General features: G+C 46.7%; 2 protein-coding genes across 3 annotated transcripts; one reads left to right on the top strand and one right to left on the bottom strand.

Moving 5' to 3' along the window:
* The first annotated feature begins 1,445 nt into the window (after positions 1-1,445).
* On the top strand, positions 1,446-18,301 carry PLA2G7 (phospholipase A2 group VII). 2 transcript variants are annotated; one of them, XM_075750467.1, is made up of 11 exons: positions 1,446-1,722; positions 8,740-8,864; positions 11,109-11,259; positions 11,908-12,001; positions 12,529-12,597; positions 13,103-13,250; positions 14,675-14,788; positions 15,069-15,160; positions 15,595-15,768; positions 16,407-16,555; positions 16,917-18,301. In XM_075750467.1, the coding sequence occupies exons 1-11, from the start codon at positions 1,461-1,463 to the stop codon at positions 17,018-17,020; spliced, it is 1,482 nt and encodes a 493-aa protein (XP_075606582.1). In that variant the 5' UTR covers positions 1,446-1,460; the 3' UTR covers positions 17,021-18,301. The 2 variants fall into 2 exon arrangements, with proteins under 2 accessions (XP_075606582.1, XP_010304715.2); XM_010306413.2 differs by lacking the exon at positions 1,446-1,722 and adding an exon at positions 7,965-8,104.
* IMP3 (IMP U3 small nucleolar ribonucleoprotein 3) lies at positions 6,182-7,724 on the bottom strand. The gene has a single exon (XM_075750473.1). It carries the CDS (start codon positions 7,689-7,691, stop codon positions 7,134-7,136), a length of 558 nt encoding a protein of 185 aa, XP_075606588.1. The 5' UTR covers positions 7,692-7,724; the 3' UTR covers positions 6,182-7,133.
* Positions 18,302-18,523: the final 222 nt, after the last annotated feature.

The following is an 18,523-nucleotide window of genomic DNA, read 5'->3' as shown; positions in this document are numbered from 1 at the left end:
ACATTCTGGGAGCCAGAGGTGGACAGAGCCGTTTCCCTGCTCCCAACTCCCATAAACATCCCAACCACATCCCAAATCCAGGCTGGAAGGACACATCACCATCTCTATCCTGCTTTCTTGTAAGAAAAAGATGAGACATAAAGGCCAGAGGGAATCACAGCCTGCTTCAGTAGGTCCCCTGACTTAAGTGGTTGAACTATGTATACCAGATCCAAGAGAAAGACCCATATATGACTTCTACTGAGTTCAACTCCTTCAGATCTGGGAATATCTGAATATATTAAAAAATAAAATAAAGTTTGGAGATCCTCAGTGGGCCGCAAACATATCATCGGCTTTGGCATGTCTCTGTTACTTTAACCACTCATGCACCGCTGCCTCCTCCTCATTGCCTCTCTCTAACCTTGAAGAACCTGTTCCTTTAGATTAGAGGTCTTAAGAGTTGTCCTCCAAGATCTTTCATCAGCGTTAAATCTATCCTGAAAATTACACTTTAATGCATCCAGCCCACCACTGACATGAGTGCTGGACAAAAGTACAGGAAAAAAAAAAAATCTTGGACCTTTTCATAGCCTAAATGATTCTGTGATTCTATGATTCTATACAACTTTCTTATTTTTTTCAAAGGAAATGCCAACAAAATTCAAAGTTTAAAAATATAACTTAAATTTCAAGCACCTTTGTGCTCTGCTAGCTTCATATCAAACCCACACACATACATGCTGAGGGATAGGAGGAGAATCCAATGATCCCGTGCAGGAGCTCACCAGCTCTCCAAGGAGACAGTCCACGAGTGCAGCTTCATAAGCAATTTTGGCCAAGCCAAATTTTACCTTCCCTCCCTCCCCTGCTGCCTCCCTTTGCCAGCCTCAAGGCTCATACAGCTGTTTCATCAGCTGGATCAACCTCTTGCTCTCTCTGAAAACTCATCTTTTATTATTGGGGCTGGTTTTAGGGTTAATTCCCTAAACTCAGCGTTATGAGGGGGCAAACGCCAGGACTGTGCCGGGGGGGGGCGTGCAGAGCTGCTCCATCAGTAGGGACCTGCGCTTGATCCACCTTAAACCTCCAGAAGTTGCACCCAAAAGTGGGATCAGCTTCCTTAGGGTGTTGTTATCCCTTTCTCACAAGGCCAGAGGAAAAGATTTGGATTTTTATGGGGGGGACCTTGACACAAAGCGCAATGTTCCCCCGCTGCAGGTCTCCCCTCCTCGCCCAGCCGTAAGCTTTGCAGCTCCTCTGTGGGATGTTGCAACCCGGCCGGGGGGAATTTTCTCACGTGGATCCCGGTGCTTGAGCCATTCCTACGCCGCCACGCTCGGCAGCGCTGCGAGGAAAGCCAGAAATTCACAGCCCAGTGTAAACAAACCCGTATCTAAACCCATCCCTGCCATACCAAGGCACAGCCCGGTATCTATAGCAGCCGCAGGGTCCTTTGGGGCGTGCGGTGGTTTTTTGGGATGGCTCCATGCCAGAAACTTGTTTTCCAGGCCCGGGGAAGATCTCTCCCAGAAAGATTGTCTCATCTGAAAACTAAGGCAAAGTTTGGTCCCTCCCCTTCGGGGAGAGCCCGGCAGTCGCTCTGCCTGCTGGAGAGACGTCCTCCTGCGAGAGCAGCCGCCTCTCGCCTGGCTCCGGAGGGCCGTGGGCGGCCGAAGGGTCCATCCCGCTCCTCTGGCCAGCGGGACGGGAGCGAAGGGCGGCCGGGACACCGCACACCAGGTACGTGGAGCGCCGGGCGCTGCTGAAGGGAAGCAAAAGGGTCTGGGGAGAGCACGGGGAAGAGCGACGGTGGCGTGAGGGGGATTTTAAGGAGCTGGGTAGTTTCTGCACAGCCCCTCGTGTCGCTTGCCGGTGCTCCAGCTCCCTGGCTTCAGCCTGCTCTTCCCGGAGCCTGTCCCCAATCCTCAAGGGCTTGTGCTTCTCCGCTTCCTCCCTCCCAGCCCCTTATCTGGCCCTAAATCCCTGCATGTCCCTGCAAGGGAGTGGGATTCGTTCCAGATAAGGTGGACATGCCCCTTTTCCACTGCATGCATGGCCAGCGTTCAGGGAAAAGGTGAATCGAGTTTTCCCGTGGGGAAAAGTAACCCCCTCCTGACACGGAGGTGCCCAGCGTGGGGTTGGGAAGTAGCAGTCCCGGGCTGTGGCAGGGGAAACTCTGAGTACATGGAAGGGGAAAAAAAATATTCGCAGGGAGGGTAATTAAACTCTGGTTCAGGCGCCCAGCACTGAGACATGCAAAACTGAGGCAGCCCGACGCGTGCCCTGCTTTGAGCAGGGCTTTGGACTGGGTGATCTCCAGCGGTCCTTCGCAATCTAAATTCTTCTGAGAGGCTGAGGGGGACACAGAGCAGGAGGGTTTGGGTGCTCTGCCAGCACGGTATTCATCTCCCCTGAAGCTGGCATCTGCCACATGGACACCTGCGTGGGACCCTGCACCCTGGCTGCGGTTAGAGCTGGTGGGGAAAGAGATGGTGGGTTTAGGACGTGGCTTCCCAGTTGTGTTTTAAGCCCAATGAGCTCAGATTTAAGGTGACAAGGTGGTAGGCTGTAATGTCAGTCAGATGAACCCGCCGGGAGAGCCTGCCTGTACTTTACCCCGTGACAACCATCGGAGCCTCTCCCAGAGCAGCAGGTGGTGGCTCTTCGGGGTAGGAACCAAGGGCAGTAACGGCGTCTGCACTTGCATGTATCAACCCTGCTGACATGATTTACAGCAGCCAAGAAGCTGTTGTGACTTACTGCTGGGGACACACGGGATCCTCTAGCGGGCAGCTCTAGGAGGAAACTGGAGATGCTCAAATCTCCACCTCTGGCTGTCATTAGCGGTTGGCCTCCCATTTTTCTCTACCTGCTAGAAGTGAAACACTTTATTTCTTTGAAATTAGCTAATATTAGAGGAGGTGGGACTTTTCTGCAGTGGAGTCGTGCTTGCAGAGAAGTGAGAGGGGACGTTCCCACTGGGGGAGGTACACTTGGATTTAGCCCTTGGATCCAGAAGCTCCACGGTTTATGGGAAGACTGAACCCAAGTGCCTCCTCCTGCTGACTCCAAAGCTGCTGCCTGCTGCTTCTACTCAAGGTCAGGATGCTGGTCCCCACGTCCTGACCAAACAGCAGACAGGTTTTCCAGATCCTGTTTCAAGCCCAAACCAGCAAGCAAAGGGTGAGAAAAGTTGCTTCAGTCCCTAAAAAGGGGCATTTAAAAGCAGGGACCAGAACTGGTGCTCTCAGGTAAATGCTGTCATAACACTTAGGGGTGCCTTTTCCTTTGGACTCACTAAATATTGAAATGTTTTGGTATATGGGGTAGGGACTAAGAGGCCATCCCATGCCCCAGTGATGAGAAATGGCTCTTTGGTTTAACATCCAGTGCCAGATCAGGCAGGTGATGTACTTAAAACAGCGTACGTGGAGCTCAGGAAGGGGACAGTGACACCTCCATCTGCTGGGGAACGTCTCACTGGGGAGTGCTACTGAGATGAGCACGTGGAAATGCCCTGAGACCTGGTTGGGAGGCCCTGGACTAACCCAGGATGCAGAAGCATCACCCAAAAGGCTAGGAGTCACCCAGCTCCACCTTTGCCTCTTTCAGTCTCCATTTCCCATCTTGAGAAGGGCGATGTACTGTCCTTCCCCAGCCTCACGTGCCGTCTGTGCTCGTGGTGATGTGCTATCACCAAATCACTGAGGTCAGCATCACCTCTGCACTAAGCCACACCAAGATGTTGGATAGAAGCAGCCTTTAAAACGTGCAGTATGCTTGTTTACTCGGACAAGAGAGAAAAAAAAAAAAAAAAAAAGAAGTGGCTCAGATCAGCAGAAAAATACACATTTGCATTTCAGTGACAGCCTCAGCCATTTACACCCTGCAACACAAAAGGCGTCAGCGTGAAGGACTCTTTCCTTCAGCTCCCCCGCATTCCCCAAGCACAGCTCCCCCACTTTGGCAGCCTTCAAATAAAGAACAAGTCAAGGTCAGGGGAAAAAAAAAAAAAAAAAAAAAAAAAGAGGAAAAAAACCCAAAACTAAACCTGTAGGCCCTGGTAAAACTTCCCTTACCGCGGCCCACTACCCAAGCGAGAGCTCCTGCGTGGGAACTGCCTGCTGTTTGCTCCGACCGCTCTTGCACTGCCCAGGCCCCTGCAGCCCCTTCCTCCCTTGCTGGAGAAGCTGGCACCTCTCCAGCCCCCAGCTGCTGGTTTGGAGACAGAAATCAGGTTTTGTCAGGCACGGGGACAGCTCACCCCGACACCAGCACCACCATTCTCTGTCCTCCTCCACCAGTAACTTCCCACAAGCTTCATGGAGATGCTGAGCCGCCTAAGGAACAGCAAACCCACTTTGGAAAGCGCTGGGAAGAAGCACAGTGACACCCACGACCACGTCCTGATGCTCTCATGTGCATAAGCTGTCCCGCTGCGAGCCCCTGGAGCACCGGAGAGTTTGAAGGATCTGGCCCAAAAAAGCGTAATGCCGGATTGCCTCCTTGTGCCAGCTCACACGGACCCACGGAAGCCAGTGCCGATTTATACCGACGTTAGATCTAGCCTGGGAATTTAAAAAAAGCCTCCGTGTTTATCCAAGTGCCAGGAAAGGCTGTTTGAGCTGCTTCCTGCGCCCTTTCAATCCCCGGCTCCGGGGCCGCTGCGGGAACCACCCAGCAGCAGCCGCAGCACGTCGGCTCTGGCAAACAGGCTCAAACCCATGAACCAAAGGCAAAATGACCATTAAACATGAGGGAGCCATCATCTGCCTGATTGCATTCGTGAGCACGAACGTGGGCGTGCTGCTGTTCGATGTAACTTCCATTTTGAGACGGAGACGACACTCTGTTTATCGCACTTGAAGTGGACCCAGCTCTCCTCCAAGGCGTGCGTGGACTCCGGCCATTACAAAGTTAGGAGCAGGACACTCATCTCAGGTCTCAGCCACTGCAAAACCAGCGGGGCCACAGACTTAAGACACGTAAGACATATAAACACACAGCCTGATGCATTTCTTAAGAACGTAAGAATTTGATTTCCAACACCACAGGAGGAGACTGAGGGTGATGGATGCTGTTATCCCACAGTATCTGTAAGGAAATCAATTCCCACCGCTTAATTTAACAGCCTACAGGGTTTTGAGTTGTTTCCCTTCTGCTACAAGATGCTGGAGGTGCACAGATGAATGATGAAAAGTTGGTTTAGGACAAAAAGAACAGGCTGATGATGTAAACTACAGAGGCTAACAGGCTGGAGGTTTGAGATCTCCTTTTCTGCTGTTCCTTCAAGGGCTGGACAAACCAGGCAGAGCAGCAGTTTAGAATCTGAGCAGTAGAATGCTCTGCACAGGGTATGTCACTGTGCTGTTATTTAAATCCCCCCAAAAGAGTAAAGCAGGCCAAACGCACCATTTTTACCTGCACCTGAATTAGGCACCTTCTAAATTTCCCCAGAAATGATGACATTGTTTTAGACGAAAGCTGGAAAGGTGTTTAAGAAAAGTCACGCTTCAGGTGCAAAACGTCTTTTCAGTTTGTATTTCTTAACCATAAGCAAGATGCATGCCCTGAGAAAAAAGTTGTTGAGGTGTTACAAGGGATGTTTTACCAAAATAAATTCAAGTATAAAAGAGGAGTAGTTCAGAGGATAAGCAAAGGGGTTTCCCTCTTCTGTGCCTTAATATATATTATTGCTTTAGAAGTTAATGCTCTGCTTAATACATTTGGCTTATGAGATTAGAAGGAATTTTAACATTTAGCTTGCTTTCTAAAAACCAGCCATAATATTTTGATGACAGTTTCTGGTCATTTGATACCCCCAAAACACACCTCACCTAAACACCTTTCCTGTTCAGAAAAGCTACAGTAAAGCGTCAAGACCCTGAGTGGTGGCTGCAGCTGAACTCCAGCCCTTCGGACTTGGGATGGGCAGTCACAGCTCCGCTCCTAAACCTACTGCCAAATCCTTTCCTAGCCCTGGGTAAGGGGAAGAAAGTATTTCTAGTTAAAAAAAAAAACCACTTTAGAACTCAGTAATAGGCTTGTAGCTATCAAAAAAAAAAAAAGTTACATAAAAGAGTTACATAAAAGAAGTTACATAAAAGAAAGTTTTGCAAGATGATAAACAGGGCTTACTGGAATATTTAAAATCAGAAGAAACTCTCAGAGAAACTACCTCATAAAATAGCACACACAGTTCTTCAGCAACTTAAAACAACTGGTTTATTTTTGCTTTTCTGCTCTTTACTTCAAAGGGCAATAAAGTTCGCAACAGCCCCAGAGGCTCCCCTCAGGTACCAATTTTTGTTTGGATTACATGCTAAATGCAAAAGTTCCCCCCAGATTCGCAGTTACGGTTAGGACAGCTTTTGCTCCAATGCCTCCCTGGTTGGATCCCGCTCCGTAGATGATGCCCAGTTGTCAGCTGGAACCCCAACAGTAAAGATACTGAACTCAGAGTATCAAACTTCCCTTTACAACTTCACATGAAAATAAAAGTTGGCTTTTTTTTTCCCTGCCCTTTTTTTTTTAATTCCGTTTTTGGCCGAAACTTTTACAGTTCCAGAAATGCAGTACTTGGCCTCCTTGTTTACCCAAACAAGCCCTGCATTTCCCCCATATACGTGTTCCTCAGTATCAAGAGAAAACCCTTCCAGAAGCAGCTCCTCCAGATACTGCACGCTCATCAGCTGAAGGAGGAACTGGCAGAGCAACCTCTTAGCAAAGCTGCCAAACTCAGTCCTAAACCAGCTGCTCGGCCAGGCTTAAAACCCCTCCCAGCAGCTATTAGTGGCAGCCAAGCACTTACACCCGATCGCATCCTCTCCTGCGATCTGGCAGACAGCTTTTGAAGCACTTTCGCTTTACGGGATGTAAGTGTGATGAGGCCACGTTATCGGATGTTTTCTCGGGGCGATGCGTGCGGAAGGGACGTTTCTCCACGCGGATGAACGGAGCCGTTAGCTGTGAAGGGGAACGAGGAGCAGAGCCATACTTTACTAGAAGTGAGTACGTTTCCTCCCTGCTCCCCTTTCAGGGGTGTTTTAGGGTAGAGGGAAATACCCGATGGTGGCACAGCCGTGGTTTGTCCGTCCCGAGGGGCAGAGCAGAAGAGCGTGGGCAGCAGAGGCAGGGCAGGTGGCGCATCTCTAGGCGGCCAGGTCAAAGTCATCGCGCTCCTGGTTGTAGTCGAGCACCTTCTGTCTGAGGCGAGAGGCGTCCACCCAGGTGATGAAGTCCTCCACGGCGCGGGGGACGAGCAGAGCGGGGTCGGTCACCACCTCAGGCCCCACACGGACGTGTCCCTGCTCCACGAAGGTGACGGCGTGGCGCAGGTTCTGGGCCATCCGCAGCTTCACCAGGAGGCAGGGCAGGCGCCGGCGGCAGAAGGCGGCGGCCGAGAGGCTCTCGCAAACGGCCAGCGACCGCCGGCAGTTCACCACCCCCAGCCCGTACAGCTTCTCCAGCAGCGCGGCGGCGCAGCGGGCGCGGAAGGCGGCGCTGGCCGGTCCCAGGTCACGGAGGCGGCGGGCTAAGGTGCGGACGGTGCGGGCCAGCGCCTTGTACTGCACGTAATCCTCCCGCCGACCCAGCCGGTAACGCCGCAGCGCCTTCACCTCGGCCAAGCTCCCCGTCGCCGCCTCCCAGCTCACCAGCTCCAGCCGCCGCAGCAGCTTCTGCTCGTGGTACTTCAGCTTCCGCACCATCTTGGGGCCACACGCACCTCCGCCACGCCGGCAGCGACGGCCCTTTCCGGGGAGGAGCGGCCGCGCTCCGCCCCCCCGCTTCCCTGGCGAGGGAGTCCCGGCCCGGCGCCGTGTGGCTCCCTTCCCCCCCCCACCCCACTCTCCCCCGGAGGCTCCCGGGCCTGGCTGGGCGGCTGCGGGAGGAACGGACCCGACGAGCTTCTCTTGCGGTGTTAGGATGGCCCCGGGTCTGCTCCGCGTTGTGCCGGGGCCGCTGCCGGGAGAGGAAGACGTGGGAGGTAGAACCCACCCCGGGTGCCGGAGCCAGGGGCGCGGGATGCCGCTCACGCCTGCCGCCTAGTCAGGGATGCGGCTGTCGGCCCCTGCGCTCGGCTCGTCCCCAGGGCGGGCCTGGCGCGGAGGTGTCACCCCAGGTACGGGCCGGGGCGGTGGGACCTTCCCAGCAACCTCTCCTGCACGGGCAGCCCTTCCTGTGCTCCTCAGGCCTCTTCGTGCCTCTCGGGAACATGGCTACAGCGTTGGTTTTCTCTGTGACAGCCCTCTTCCCCCAGATGCGTAGAATGGTTTTGTTTAGCGAGGAGCTGTGAAAACTTCCCTCTCTGCCGTTCGTACGAGGAGGAGCAGCTCTGGGTCGTAGCCCGGTGGGAACGGAACTGCCTTCACGTCGAAACTCGCCGCTTTTGGGCTTGCGCTTCCCTCTGTGCCCAAGGAGCGAGACTGCTGCCGCTCTGCTCCGCAGCACCTCGACCTCCCAAGTGCCACCACGGCGTCCCCAGCCAAATGTTTTCTCCCTGCCTTTCTGTTTAGCGCACGGTGTTGTCTGATCCTTGGGATTCAGGACAGCGCTCCAAGGAAATTCCCCAACAGAGCAGGTCAGGTTGGTGACTCGGGATTTCAGGTCTCTGATTCTCATAACTAGATTCTTGTATCAACTCAGCCTTGAATTTACTACTCCTGGACCTGCAACATGCTGACTTTTTTTCAGGGTAGGTGATCTGCCCACACGGGCCATGGCAGTCTCTTGATTTGCTTTGGTTTTTTTCCCCAGGTTTGTCGGTGAGGGCACCAATGGAAATGGGGAGCAACAGCACCGAGAAGTTTTACAGGATCCCGAAAGGAAAGGGACCGCACTCAGTTGGATGTACAGACCTCATGACAGAAAATGCAGTTGAGGTAAAGCCCTCAGTTCTTCCTCCTTCAGATTTAAGCCACAATGTTAGTAAAACAACTTGCTGCAGTTTTATGGATGAATCAAACAGAAGGTCTTGTCTGCGTGCAGGGATGCTCCACAGCTGATTCTCAGAGCTGACCTTTCTATCCTTTCCATCCCAATGTAGGATGTGTACTGGGCACAGTTCAGGAAATATTGGATGTCTCCAGGAACTGGTTCAATTTACCAGATGCATGTAACCTGCAACTCTTCCCCATGGTTACTTCCTGCCTCCTCCTAATATCCTTGCCTTCCTGACTCCCCTACGCAAGATACTGCAGAGAAACTATGTCCTCCTGGGACCCACAGAGTTCTTCCGTCCACCCCACCACTCCCTTCTGCCTTGGGCTCCTGGGGAGACCACACGCAGTCCCTGTGACTGTAGCTTTTTTCGTCACAAAGATCTCAGTGGGATTTGGCAGGGTTGGGTGATGAGGCGAGGTAGCGTTTCAGCTGCAGGGTAAAGCATGAGATGTCTTCTCGAAATTTTATCTGTCTGAAAAAAGAAGAGGATGTCAATTCTGCAAGTGGTTAGTACAGCGAGAAGCCATGATAAGTAAAAAGCAAGCTAATGGGCTCCCTTATGATTTTCCCTTTCAAATCCTCTTGCTTTTTAATTTTCCTGTGAGAATATGCCTGCATTTGTACTGTGGTTTTACTCCTCAGACTAGCCAGGTATAGTGGAACCTGTGATCAGTTTGTAGTGGTTATTCATATGTTTTCCTTTACTGGGCTCACTTTGCATTAGCACAAAGAAGCGATTAGTTTCTCTTTGCAATCAGGCCATGTGTTTTTCTTAGATAAACAATCCGTATAATTACAGTTCTCCCAGGCATAGATAATGAACCTCTTTCCCTTTCTGGTAAGTAGTTAGCTGGGAAAGTTCACTGGGACTATTCTGAGATCAAGTTAATATCATTACCAGTATGGATGAAGGTTTGATGATTTCTTCCTTAATGGGCTTTGTATCAAAGGTTGATTTAAGTTTGATAAGTAAATAGAAACAAGCTTCCTTAAACAAGCTCTTGGTCCACACTGTGTATGAAACTGAAAAATTCATGTTCAAGAAACCAGACTTTATTCCAAAGCTCACGTTATTTTTGGCCCTAGACTTAACTTGTTAAAACAAAAGTACAGTTGGAGCAAGCCAGTGAATTTGAATAGTGTGTTGCAAATTCCCTTGCAAAGCAGGAAGTAAGAATGCAAGTTATACGCAGTTTGTCTGCCAGGAGGTCTGCTTTAAGGTGTTCCGTTGGTACACTGCCGCTGTCTGCGTAGGGAGAGTACTGGCAAGGGGGTATAGAGGGTCCGTGTTAGCGTGGAAAGCTTGGGTGGTTTCCTGGAAGACCTGGAGTGCAGACAGTAAAAGAAGATTCAAACCAGTGGTAAGAAATGGAGACAGATAAAACATAGGTAAACAAAATTGTGTTTAGAAAGATAGACCACTACAGACTTGCGAACATCTTGAGGAGGAGGAGGAGGAATACATTGCACTCCTTTGCTGTGCAGCTGTCCAAGAGCTTTACTGACAGCCTCAGGTTAGCCAGGAACACTACAGCCACGTTGAGACCCTGACTCTACCTGCATCTCCTCTGCTGGACTTCCAGAAACTGGTCTCAGGTTAAAATTTCTCTAGTGGAAAAATATATTTCTGGGAGGGTCCTTTTTTTCCCCCAGTTTAGCAGGCTGAATTGGGTCAGTAACAGCTCCAGGAGACTCACTGGTGCAAGGAAAGCAATGACAAGTCTCAGCTGGAAGGGTGAAGCAGACACAGTCACCCCCGTTAAACTGATCAAACTGCATCATTGTGCCATTCCCTGAAGGGAGGCATAGTGAGGAAGATAGAATGAAAGATCCAGCAAGATGCAGAAATGGAGCAGATCGAGTGTTTGTAATGATTAAGTTAATTAAACGGAGCATTGTGAATCAGCCATAAGCTAACCTAGAGACGGTGATGTGTATCTCTACCTGGATGCGAACAGTCATGCTACTTTAAATTCATTGCAGGGATAAAAAGATAGTGATGTAGGGTTGGCATCAAAGCCTGTATAAGATAATAATTTTCTTGTAAGGGTCTTTTAATTCTCTTGAGCTGTCGTTCTTGCATCTGAAGTCCTTGACATAAATGTTTTTATCTTCCTCTTTCTCTGCAATATATAAATAAATATCAATCTTCCTTTTTTTTTTTTTCCCCCTCCTAATCCCAGGGAAGCTTCTTGCGCCTGTATTATCCATCGTGCGTTGCCACAGATAACGAAGAGGCACCATGGATTCCAGATAAAGAGTACTATCAGGGACTCTCTGACTTCCTTAATATGTACCGTGTTGTAGGAGAAAGGCTTTTCCAGTACTATGTTGGTAAGACTGGATTTGGTTTTATTCTTTGACTGGTTGCAAGGGTATGAGCTCTGTATGCAGGTCATTGCCTCACTGCTCCGTGAGCAGTGTTTTATTGCTGCAGGACTAAAAAGATAATTTTTCCCACAGAAGTATGTTTGTTTGGGATGGGTTTGTGTAGCAAGGCTTAATGCGGAACATGACCCATTTCTCAGACAGACCCACAGTCCCTGGCTGCTGTGAATAGGAGTGTCTGGGCAGTTTGCTCTAGGAAGAGCTTGGGTAAGCTGCACCTATGTGTTGGGATTTACATCCCACAGGGAAATGTGCAAATGTAAAAAGGTCAGAGATACTAAGGTCTGAATACCAAGGAGACGTGGATGCTTGACTGTTCTTGAAAATCTGTTCTCGTAGGGTTTAAGAGATATGTAGGCCTAGTGCTAGGCTGTGGATGAGAGGACAAGAAGGAAAGTATCTTCTGCCAAGTAGAAAGTATTCTCAGAATCAGATCCACGTTTGTCTTCTGTATTTCAAGGATGAGATTTGGTACCTTACCTTCAGATGACCGCTTTGATACCAGTGGTCACCAGATTCTTGGGATCTCTCCCACAGGAACAAATGCTTTCTCTTATTTCAGTAATAATGACATACACTTTGATTTTTATCTAGGTTCAGTGACGTGTCCTGCGAAGTCAAATGCTGCTTTTAAGCCAGGAGAGAAATACCCACTCCTCATTTTTTCCCACGGACTTGGAGCTTTTCGGTAATTCTGCAGTTTGTTGACCAACTATTTTTATTGTCTTTGGAGACAGCAGTCTCCAAGGATGGTTCTGAACAGATTTTCAGTAGTTGAAACAGTTTTGAAGAACAGGCTGCTGTGTATCAGTATGCCTCCACTGAAATCAACAGCAGTAAATAAAAGCAGGGTTGACATTTATTTCTGTTTCCTCTTTGTATTTTAGGGGTGAAGGTATTTACTGATCAATATGTATGTTGTGAAGATTAGCTAGTTGATTTTTGGACAGGTCTTTGAAGATGGAAAGTATCTATGTGCTACTTTTTAAAAATCATTAGCATTTTTCCTTCTGAATAAGATAGTAAAACAGTAACGAGATTTTGTGAACAGGCTTTGATGACTGACGTATATTTGCTAGCCTGCTCTACTGCTTAGCAAATTCAAACAGAAGAATGGGGGCTAGCACATATGTAGTGTGGTCAATGTTTAAAGAGCAGTATAATTGAAATAATTATGTATTCATGTGTATCACCAGAGTGTGGTTTTGATTGCAGGACGATCTATTCTGCTATTTGCATAGAGATGGCTTCCCAGGGCTTTATAGTGGCTGCTGTGGAGCACAGGTGTGTATACTGCATGTTTTTGAGTTCTGATAGAAAGAAACTTTCTCACATTGAATAGAATGTTATTTATTCTAAAGAAGAACTTACGTTAGAAGAATGTTATTTATTCTAAAGAAGAACTAACTTATGTTAGATTTAAGAAAAACTAACATATCTTCTTCAGCCCTGCCCACACCCCCATTTCTCTACCTCAACTCTTATCTGAGTAAAGGGAATTTGCTTAGATAAGCCCTTGAATGAAAAGTCCCAGAGTAGATATTGTTTGTCATTCTTCAGGCTTGCTATTTTTCTCTCTCTTCTTGTTAGAACCTGGAGAATATAAAAGAGATGGGAATTTTGGTGGGGTTATTGCATTATTTAGAAAGTCTGTCTACACTCAGTTGACTGCAGCAGCACTGGTTGGTAGCTGAATCTCTTGAGATAAGTGAAATCTGAAACTTCTGCTGACTTCCTCTCAAACCAAACGGAACACATCCCCAGAAATAACCTTTTGTTGATATTACAGAGATGAATCTGCTTCAGCAACGTATTATTGTAAAAAAAAGTCCATTTCTGAACCACAGGAGGAGTCTACATCAAACATGGAGAAGGAGTGGATCTACTATAGGAAACTAAAAACGGGAGAGGAGGAGCGTTGTTTGCGCCACAAGCAGGTACTCCTCCTAGGTCTGTGCTCTAGGAAGTGAGGCAGGAGTGGTGTGTTTAGGACTAACTAGCAGACTCTTTCCCTTTGGCCATGTCTGCAGTCCGCTGCATCAAATATTATGTTCCTGAAGATAGGAACAGCAGTTTTCTTCGGAGGAGAAATTACTTCTTCAACAGAGCTTTCTCATGAAGTTGCACTGTCGAGCTTAGTCAGCTGTTTCTCCTCTGGTTCCGCTCAACTTTCTGTTTCTTTTCTGTGTCTTCACACTTCCGCTGCCCAGCCTGGTCTTTAAGTGACACAAAGCTGAATTCACATGTTTGTGTGGCCTTAGGCTCGCTTTAGCTTTTGTTTACTGTTGGATAGCAAGATGAATCATGGCTGCTCTAAGGGGGATGTTTGCTTTGCCATCATCAACACACTTGAACATGGTTTATAGCAACGTGAACAATGCAGACTTCCTGAGTATAAGCAGAATCTATGCTAGATGTGATATGGCCATACTGATGAGCTTCTCCAAGCATAGATTGACCTTTAAAATATGGGAGTGTTTTCATCCAGCTACTGTACTCAGTCAGGGAGGTGTTTATCTCCCTGGGCCATACAGACAGCAGTACAAGTGTCATTTCCTGTGTGCATACAACCACCTACTTATGAGCCTAAATATGTAATGCCTGAGCTTGCAAATAACCTCCAGAAGCCATTGCCTGGAAATTTCACTAGTAGAGAAGTCAGGAGATTGAGTTTTATTTGAAATTCAGTGATGAACAGATACCTTGCTGGCTGCCTACAATCTGCAGTTCCTGACGATGCTACTGTTCTTTGGTTCTTTTTCAAGCTTTTCTCTTACTAAAATACCAAAACCACATGATATACCAAACAGTGAAACCTTTGTTTGCAACAGCTTTACTACAGTTTTCAAGAATGTGTATGTATATAAAACGGGAAGGGCTTCTTGGTTGTATCTTATTTTGGGTTTATTCAGTGTAAAGACAGTTTCAAAGCTATTGTGCAGAGGGACAAGTGACGTAATGACATTTGCTCATCAAAGTGAGCATAGGAGGAGCCACGAGTCAGCCTTCCTTGTAGTTAACAAGCCTTTGCACATCTCAACAACCCCTTCTCCGAGTAGTGACAGTATGAAGGAGTTGAAGGTCTTTGGTGCATGTTATAGGGATAAATTCCTCTGTGTGCAGAGGATTTACACAAGAACTTCAACTCTGGACTTCCAAAAGTCAGTTTTGATGTTGGTCAGACTTTGTCAGAGTTCCATTTTGCAGTTCCATTTTGCAGTTCAGAATAGTCCTTACCATATCAGACACTTGGGAGGAAAAAAAAAAACCAGACTAAGTCTTGTGTCCAAAGGGCTGGCAAGCCTAGCAGTTGTCTGATAATTCCCTCCACTGCTCTGCACCAACTTCTCTTTCTCCCCAGGTGCAGCAAAGAGCGCAGGAGTGTATCAAAGCTCTCAATCTCATTCTTAAAATCAATTCTGGAGAGGAAGTAATGAATGTACTAAATTCAAACTTCGACTGGAGTAGCCTGAAGGTGAGTGAAAGGCGGTGACTGGATTTTGTTAAACACCTAATAATGCTTCTGGTTTCCCTCTTCCATTTCTAAACTGGTTCCTGTAAACGATTCTGAAGATCACACTGTAGATCTATGAACATATTCTCAGGTCATCCCAAGCTGGATAGATAATAATGGAGCTGAAATGATGCTCTTCTTACTTCAGTAGGATCTATTGCCTAAAAAATTATTCCCTTTAAAAAAAAAAAAAAAAGTTTGGGAAAGAAAGTCTCTTACAGCACCTGGATTTTTTTGACAGGATTCTGTTGATACTAGCAGAATAGCTGTGATGGGACACTCTTTTGGTGGTGCTACAGTTATTGAGAGTCTCAGCAAAGAAATAAGATTCAGGTGAGTATGCAAAACAAGGCAAGAGACATTTGGCACTTGAGAGGTCTGGAGCAGGGGACCTTACCTGAGATCCCCCAACTACTACTTAGTTCTTGAAGAAAAGTTTTGTTTGGCATGTCTTGTTTTCTCAAGTCATGCTTCTTTCAATTGTGGGGATGTGGTGGAACAGAATAGCTGTATCATATTATAGCATGATATTGTGGGACCCTGCAGAAGCTCCTGTGCCCAGTTGCACCTGGTAGTGGAGACCAACAAATGCAATAGTGGATCAGTTCTCTTCCCCCACAGTAGAAATAATTTTGAAACAAAATGGTTCATTAACCTGTTCAGTATCATAGAGCTTCTCTTTCCCCTGTCTCCTGCAAATCAAAGCATGCTGCAAACTCCCGTACAAAGCTTTCTGCTTTGTGACCATATCCAGTTGTTTTTGACAGGTGCGGCATTGCCCTTGATGCGTGGATGCTTCCAGTAGGTGATGACATTTACCAAAACAGCGTCCAGCAACCGCTGCTTTTTATCAACTCTGAAAAATTCCAGTGGGCTGATAATATCTTAAAGATGAAGAAGCTCAGCTCCAATGACACAAACAAGAAAATGATCACTATCAAGTAAGTGCCCAGGCTGCATCATTTCTGTGGTTGAAGATGAATCTTGACTCTCTTGTTGGAGCTGCTCCGTTACACATAACTGCAGAAAGACAGACAGTCCCTGCTTCCTCATGGCCCAGGTTTTCACTGCATGTTTATGTTAGACAGGAATATGGCCCCCATAGTGGAGACCTCTCTCAAAGCAGCCAGTAACCTGAAGTTTAAGATACTCCAAGGTGTGCGTTCCTGCCTTGGGGCACAGGTTTTGCTCTGGGCCTCATGCATCACTTTAAATAGCGTTCTGGGTGCAGTTATGCACTCACCTAGTGAAAGTAGGAGTCACTGCGTTCAGGGGAGTGACGGCTGTATAATCCAGCTCAGAGCAGAGAGACAACTTGAAGTTTTGCCAAGCCTTCTCTTTATTGCTGTTGCAGTTACAGTGACTTACAGTAAGCAGGTACAAAACTTCCTCCCTTCTGTGGTTAGGACAGAATTTACTGCTAATCTTGCATGCTCATGAGATTAACCTGGTTTATCTTCTGCTAAAGAAGACAGTATAAGACGTGTAACTGTCTTGGAAGAAGTCTGGGCAACTCATGGCATCTTTTAATGAGACGACTGCATTCTTATAAGCCTGTTGATCATTGTTCTATTTGCAGGGGGTCAGTACATCAGAGCTTTCCTGACTTCACTTTTGTGAGCGGAGAAATCATTGGAAGATTTTTCAAATTAAAAGGAGAAATAGATCCAAATGAAGCTATTGATATAAGTAATCATGCTTCATTAGCCTTCCTGCAGAAACATTTGAGTAAGTATCTGCTTACATCAAAGTATGAAGTTAATTAATACTTAATTCCTCTGAAGCTTTTTATATAACCATTCTGTTTAGAGCAAGATCAAAAGTAAATGTGTCAGAAAAGTTTGAGTGGAAAAAACAAGTCAGACTTTTTCTAGAGGTGTGTTAGTTACTTTTGTAATCTAAACGGCTCAGAAGACTATCATTGGAGTTGGTTCTGATTGATACATAAAAACCTAGCGTGTCATTTTTTCCTCCTTAAAACATCATACCTCCTTACTTTGCACACTTGATTTAGTTTTTCAGCATAGCTTTACAAAAAGCCCATTTCTTAACTCATTACATCTTTGGTTTTCTTTCCCCCATTTTCTAGGTCTTCAGAAAGATTTTGATAAGTGGGATTCTCTTGTGGATGGCATAGGACCCAATGTTATTCCTGGTACCAATATTGCCTTATCTCCAGCTGAACCTGAATAAGGAATACAAAGAAGTACTGAAAATGCCATGGACATCAGGACACTAATGTTGGCCAGACATTGCTCAGACACATGACAGCACTGGCCACCTACACAGCTTTTGGGGTGTGGAACAAAAAAAGAGGATAAGGCACTAAGTTCCATTATTGCAAAAATGGAGAGAGGTTTTAGTTCAAATGAGTTAGTGGGATGCTCTGAAATACTGTAACAGGGGTAACTGCTTCATAGGCAGCTGGGGGGAAAAAAAAAAAATCACTTGATGGTAATTTAAAGATGCTTTTAATTTTTGACTTAGAATCAAGTTTGCAGAGAGAGATTAAGCTCTAGGAATTCAACTAAAGTTCTGCCTCCCAAGCTTTAAGTCAGTTGCACCCAGGAAGCCTCTGCTGCAGTATAAGAAAAAAAAAATCTTAAATTTGTATTAAACTTAGTATTTCAGCTGTGCTCTGACAACAGTTAAGAACTGGAGCAGGTTTTTGGTCCTTCTAGTCAGAGAGGTGCCACTGGAAGGAGGTCTTCAAAACTCTTGTTTTACTAAGAGTCATAGTGAAAGTTACAGGAAATAGTTTAAGGTAACAGCAAAGAATGGTGTTTGTTCAGACACAGGACTTCTCATATGAACTTAATCCACTTACATTTAAGATCTGTGTTTACTGCCATACTCAGAGGATGTTTCCATTCCAGAAGCTGCTGAAATGGTCACTCTTGTTGTAGCAATTGTAATCCCCTTTAGGCAAAGCTCCAAGCAGTGCCTCTCTTGTTAATCTCTATAACCACTATTGCTCAGTCATACTGTTGTAGGTGAAATTACAGAAGAGATGTGTCACTTCAACTACTATCTTTAAAAAGGGGTATGTAAGCATTGCTTGATCATCTTGATGTCTCATGGTTGTAATAGCTCTCCAGACACTAGCATTGCTGTCTGTATCTGCCAGTAGAAGTAGTTGACTGTGTGGTTAGCTAAAGAAGGCTTGTTTTTAAGAACAAAATTCTTTCAACCTGCTCCATAGAAGGGTGACTTCTAAATGAGTATGCCTTGGAAGAGGGGGACTACTAACTGTAGCCTGTTTGTTTCAAAATCAAGGTACAAACAGAACACAAATGAAGCAAACAGAGCAAGCAATGCAATTAACAGTGTAATTAAATATTTATATAACCTGTGATCTTAACATGAGATTGCAACAACATCTAAGACAACTTGTCAGAATTTAATTAAATTCTCTCCAGCCTACCACCATGTATTGTCTGTATTAAGGGAATAAACATGCAAGTGTTTCTCTTATTGCGTGAGCACTAGCACTTGAGATCTACTGCCAGACAGTTACATTGGTTCTTAAATCATTGTGGCAGCACAGCAAATCCATAGCCTCAGAAGAGGAGGAAGCAGCTATAGTATACAGGAACATAAAATAGAACCCCCTTTTCAACACATGAGGAGAAGAATAAAAGGTGAGATATGCAGTAACTGCTTTAAGGAGGAGAAGTCCTCGCCTCACTACACATG

This window comes from Balearica regulorum, chromosome 3, assembly GCF_011004875.1.
Source record: "Balearica regulorum gibbericeps isolate bBalReg1 chromosome 3, bBalReg1.pri, whole genome shotgun sequence".
Lineage (NCBI taxonomy): Eukaryota > Metazoa > Chordata > Aves > Gruiformes > Gruidae > Balearica > Balearica regulorum.
Note: the sequence above shows the minus strand (reverse complement) of the source record. Positions and strands in the feature narration are given on the sequence as shown.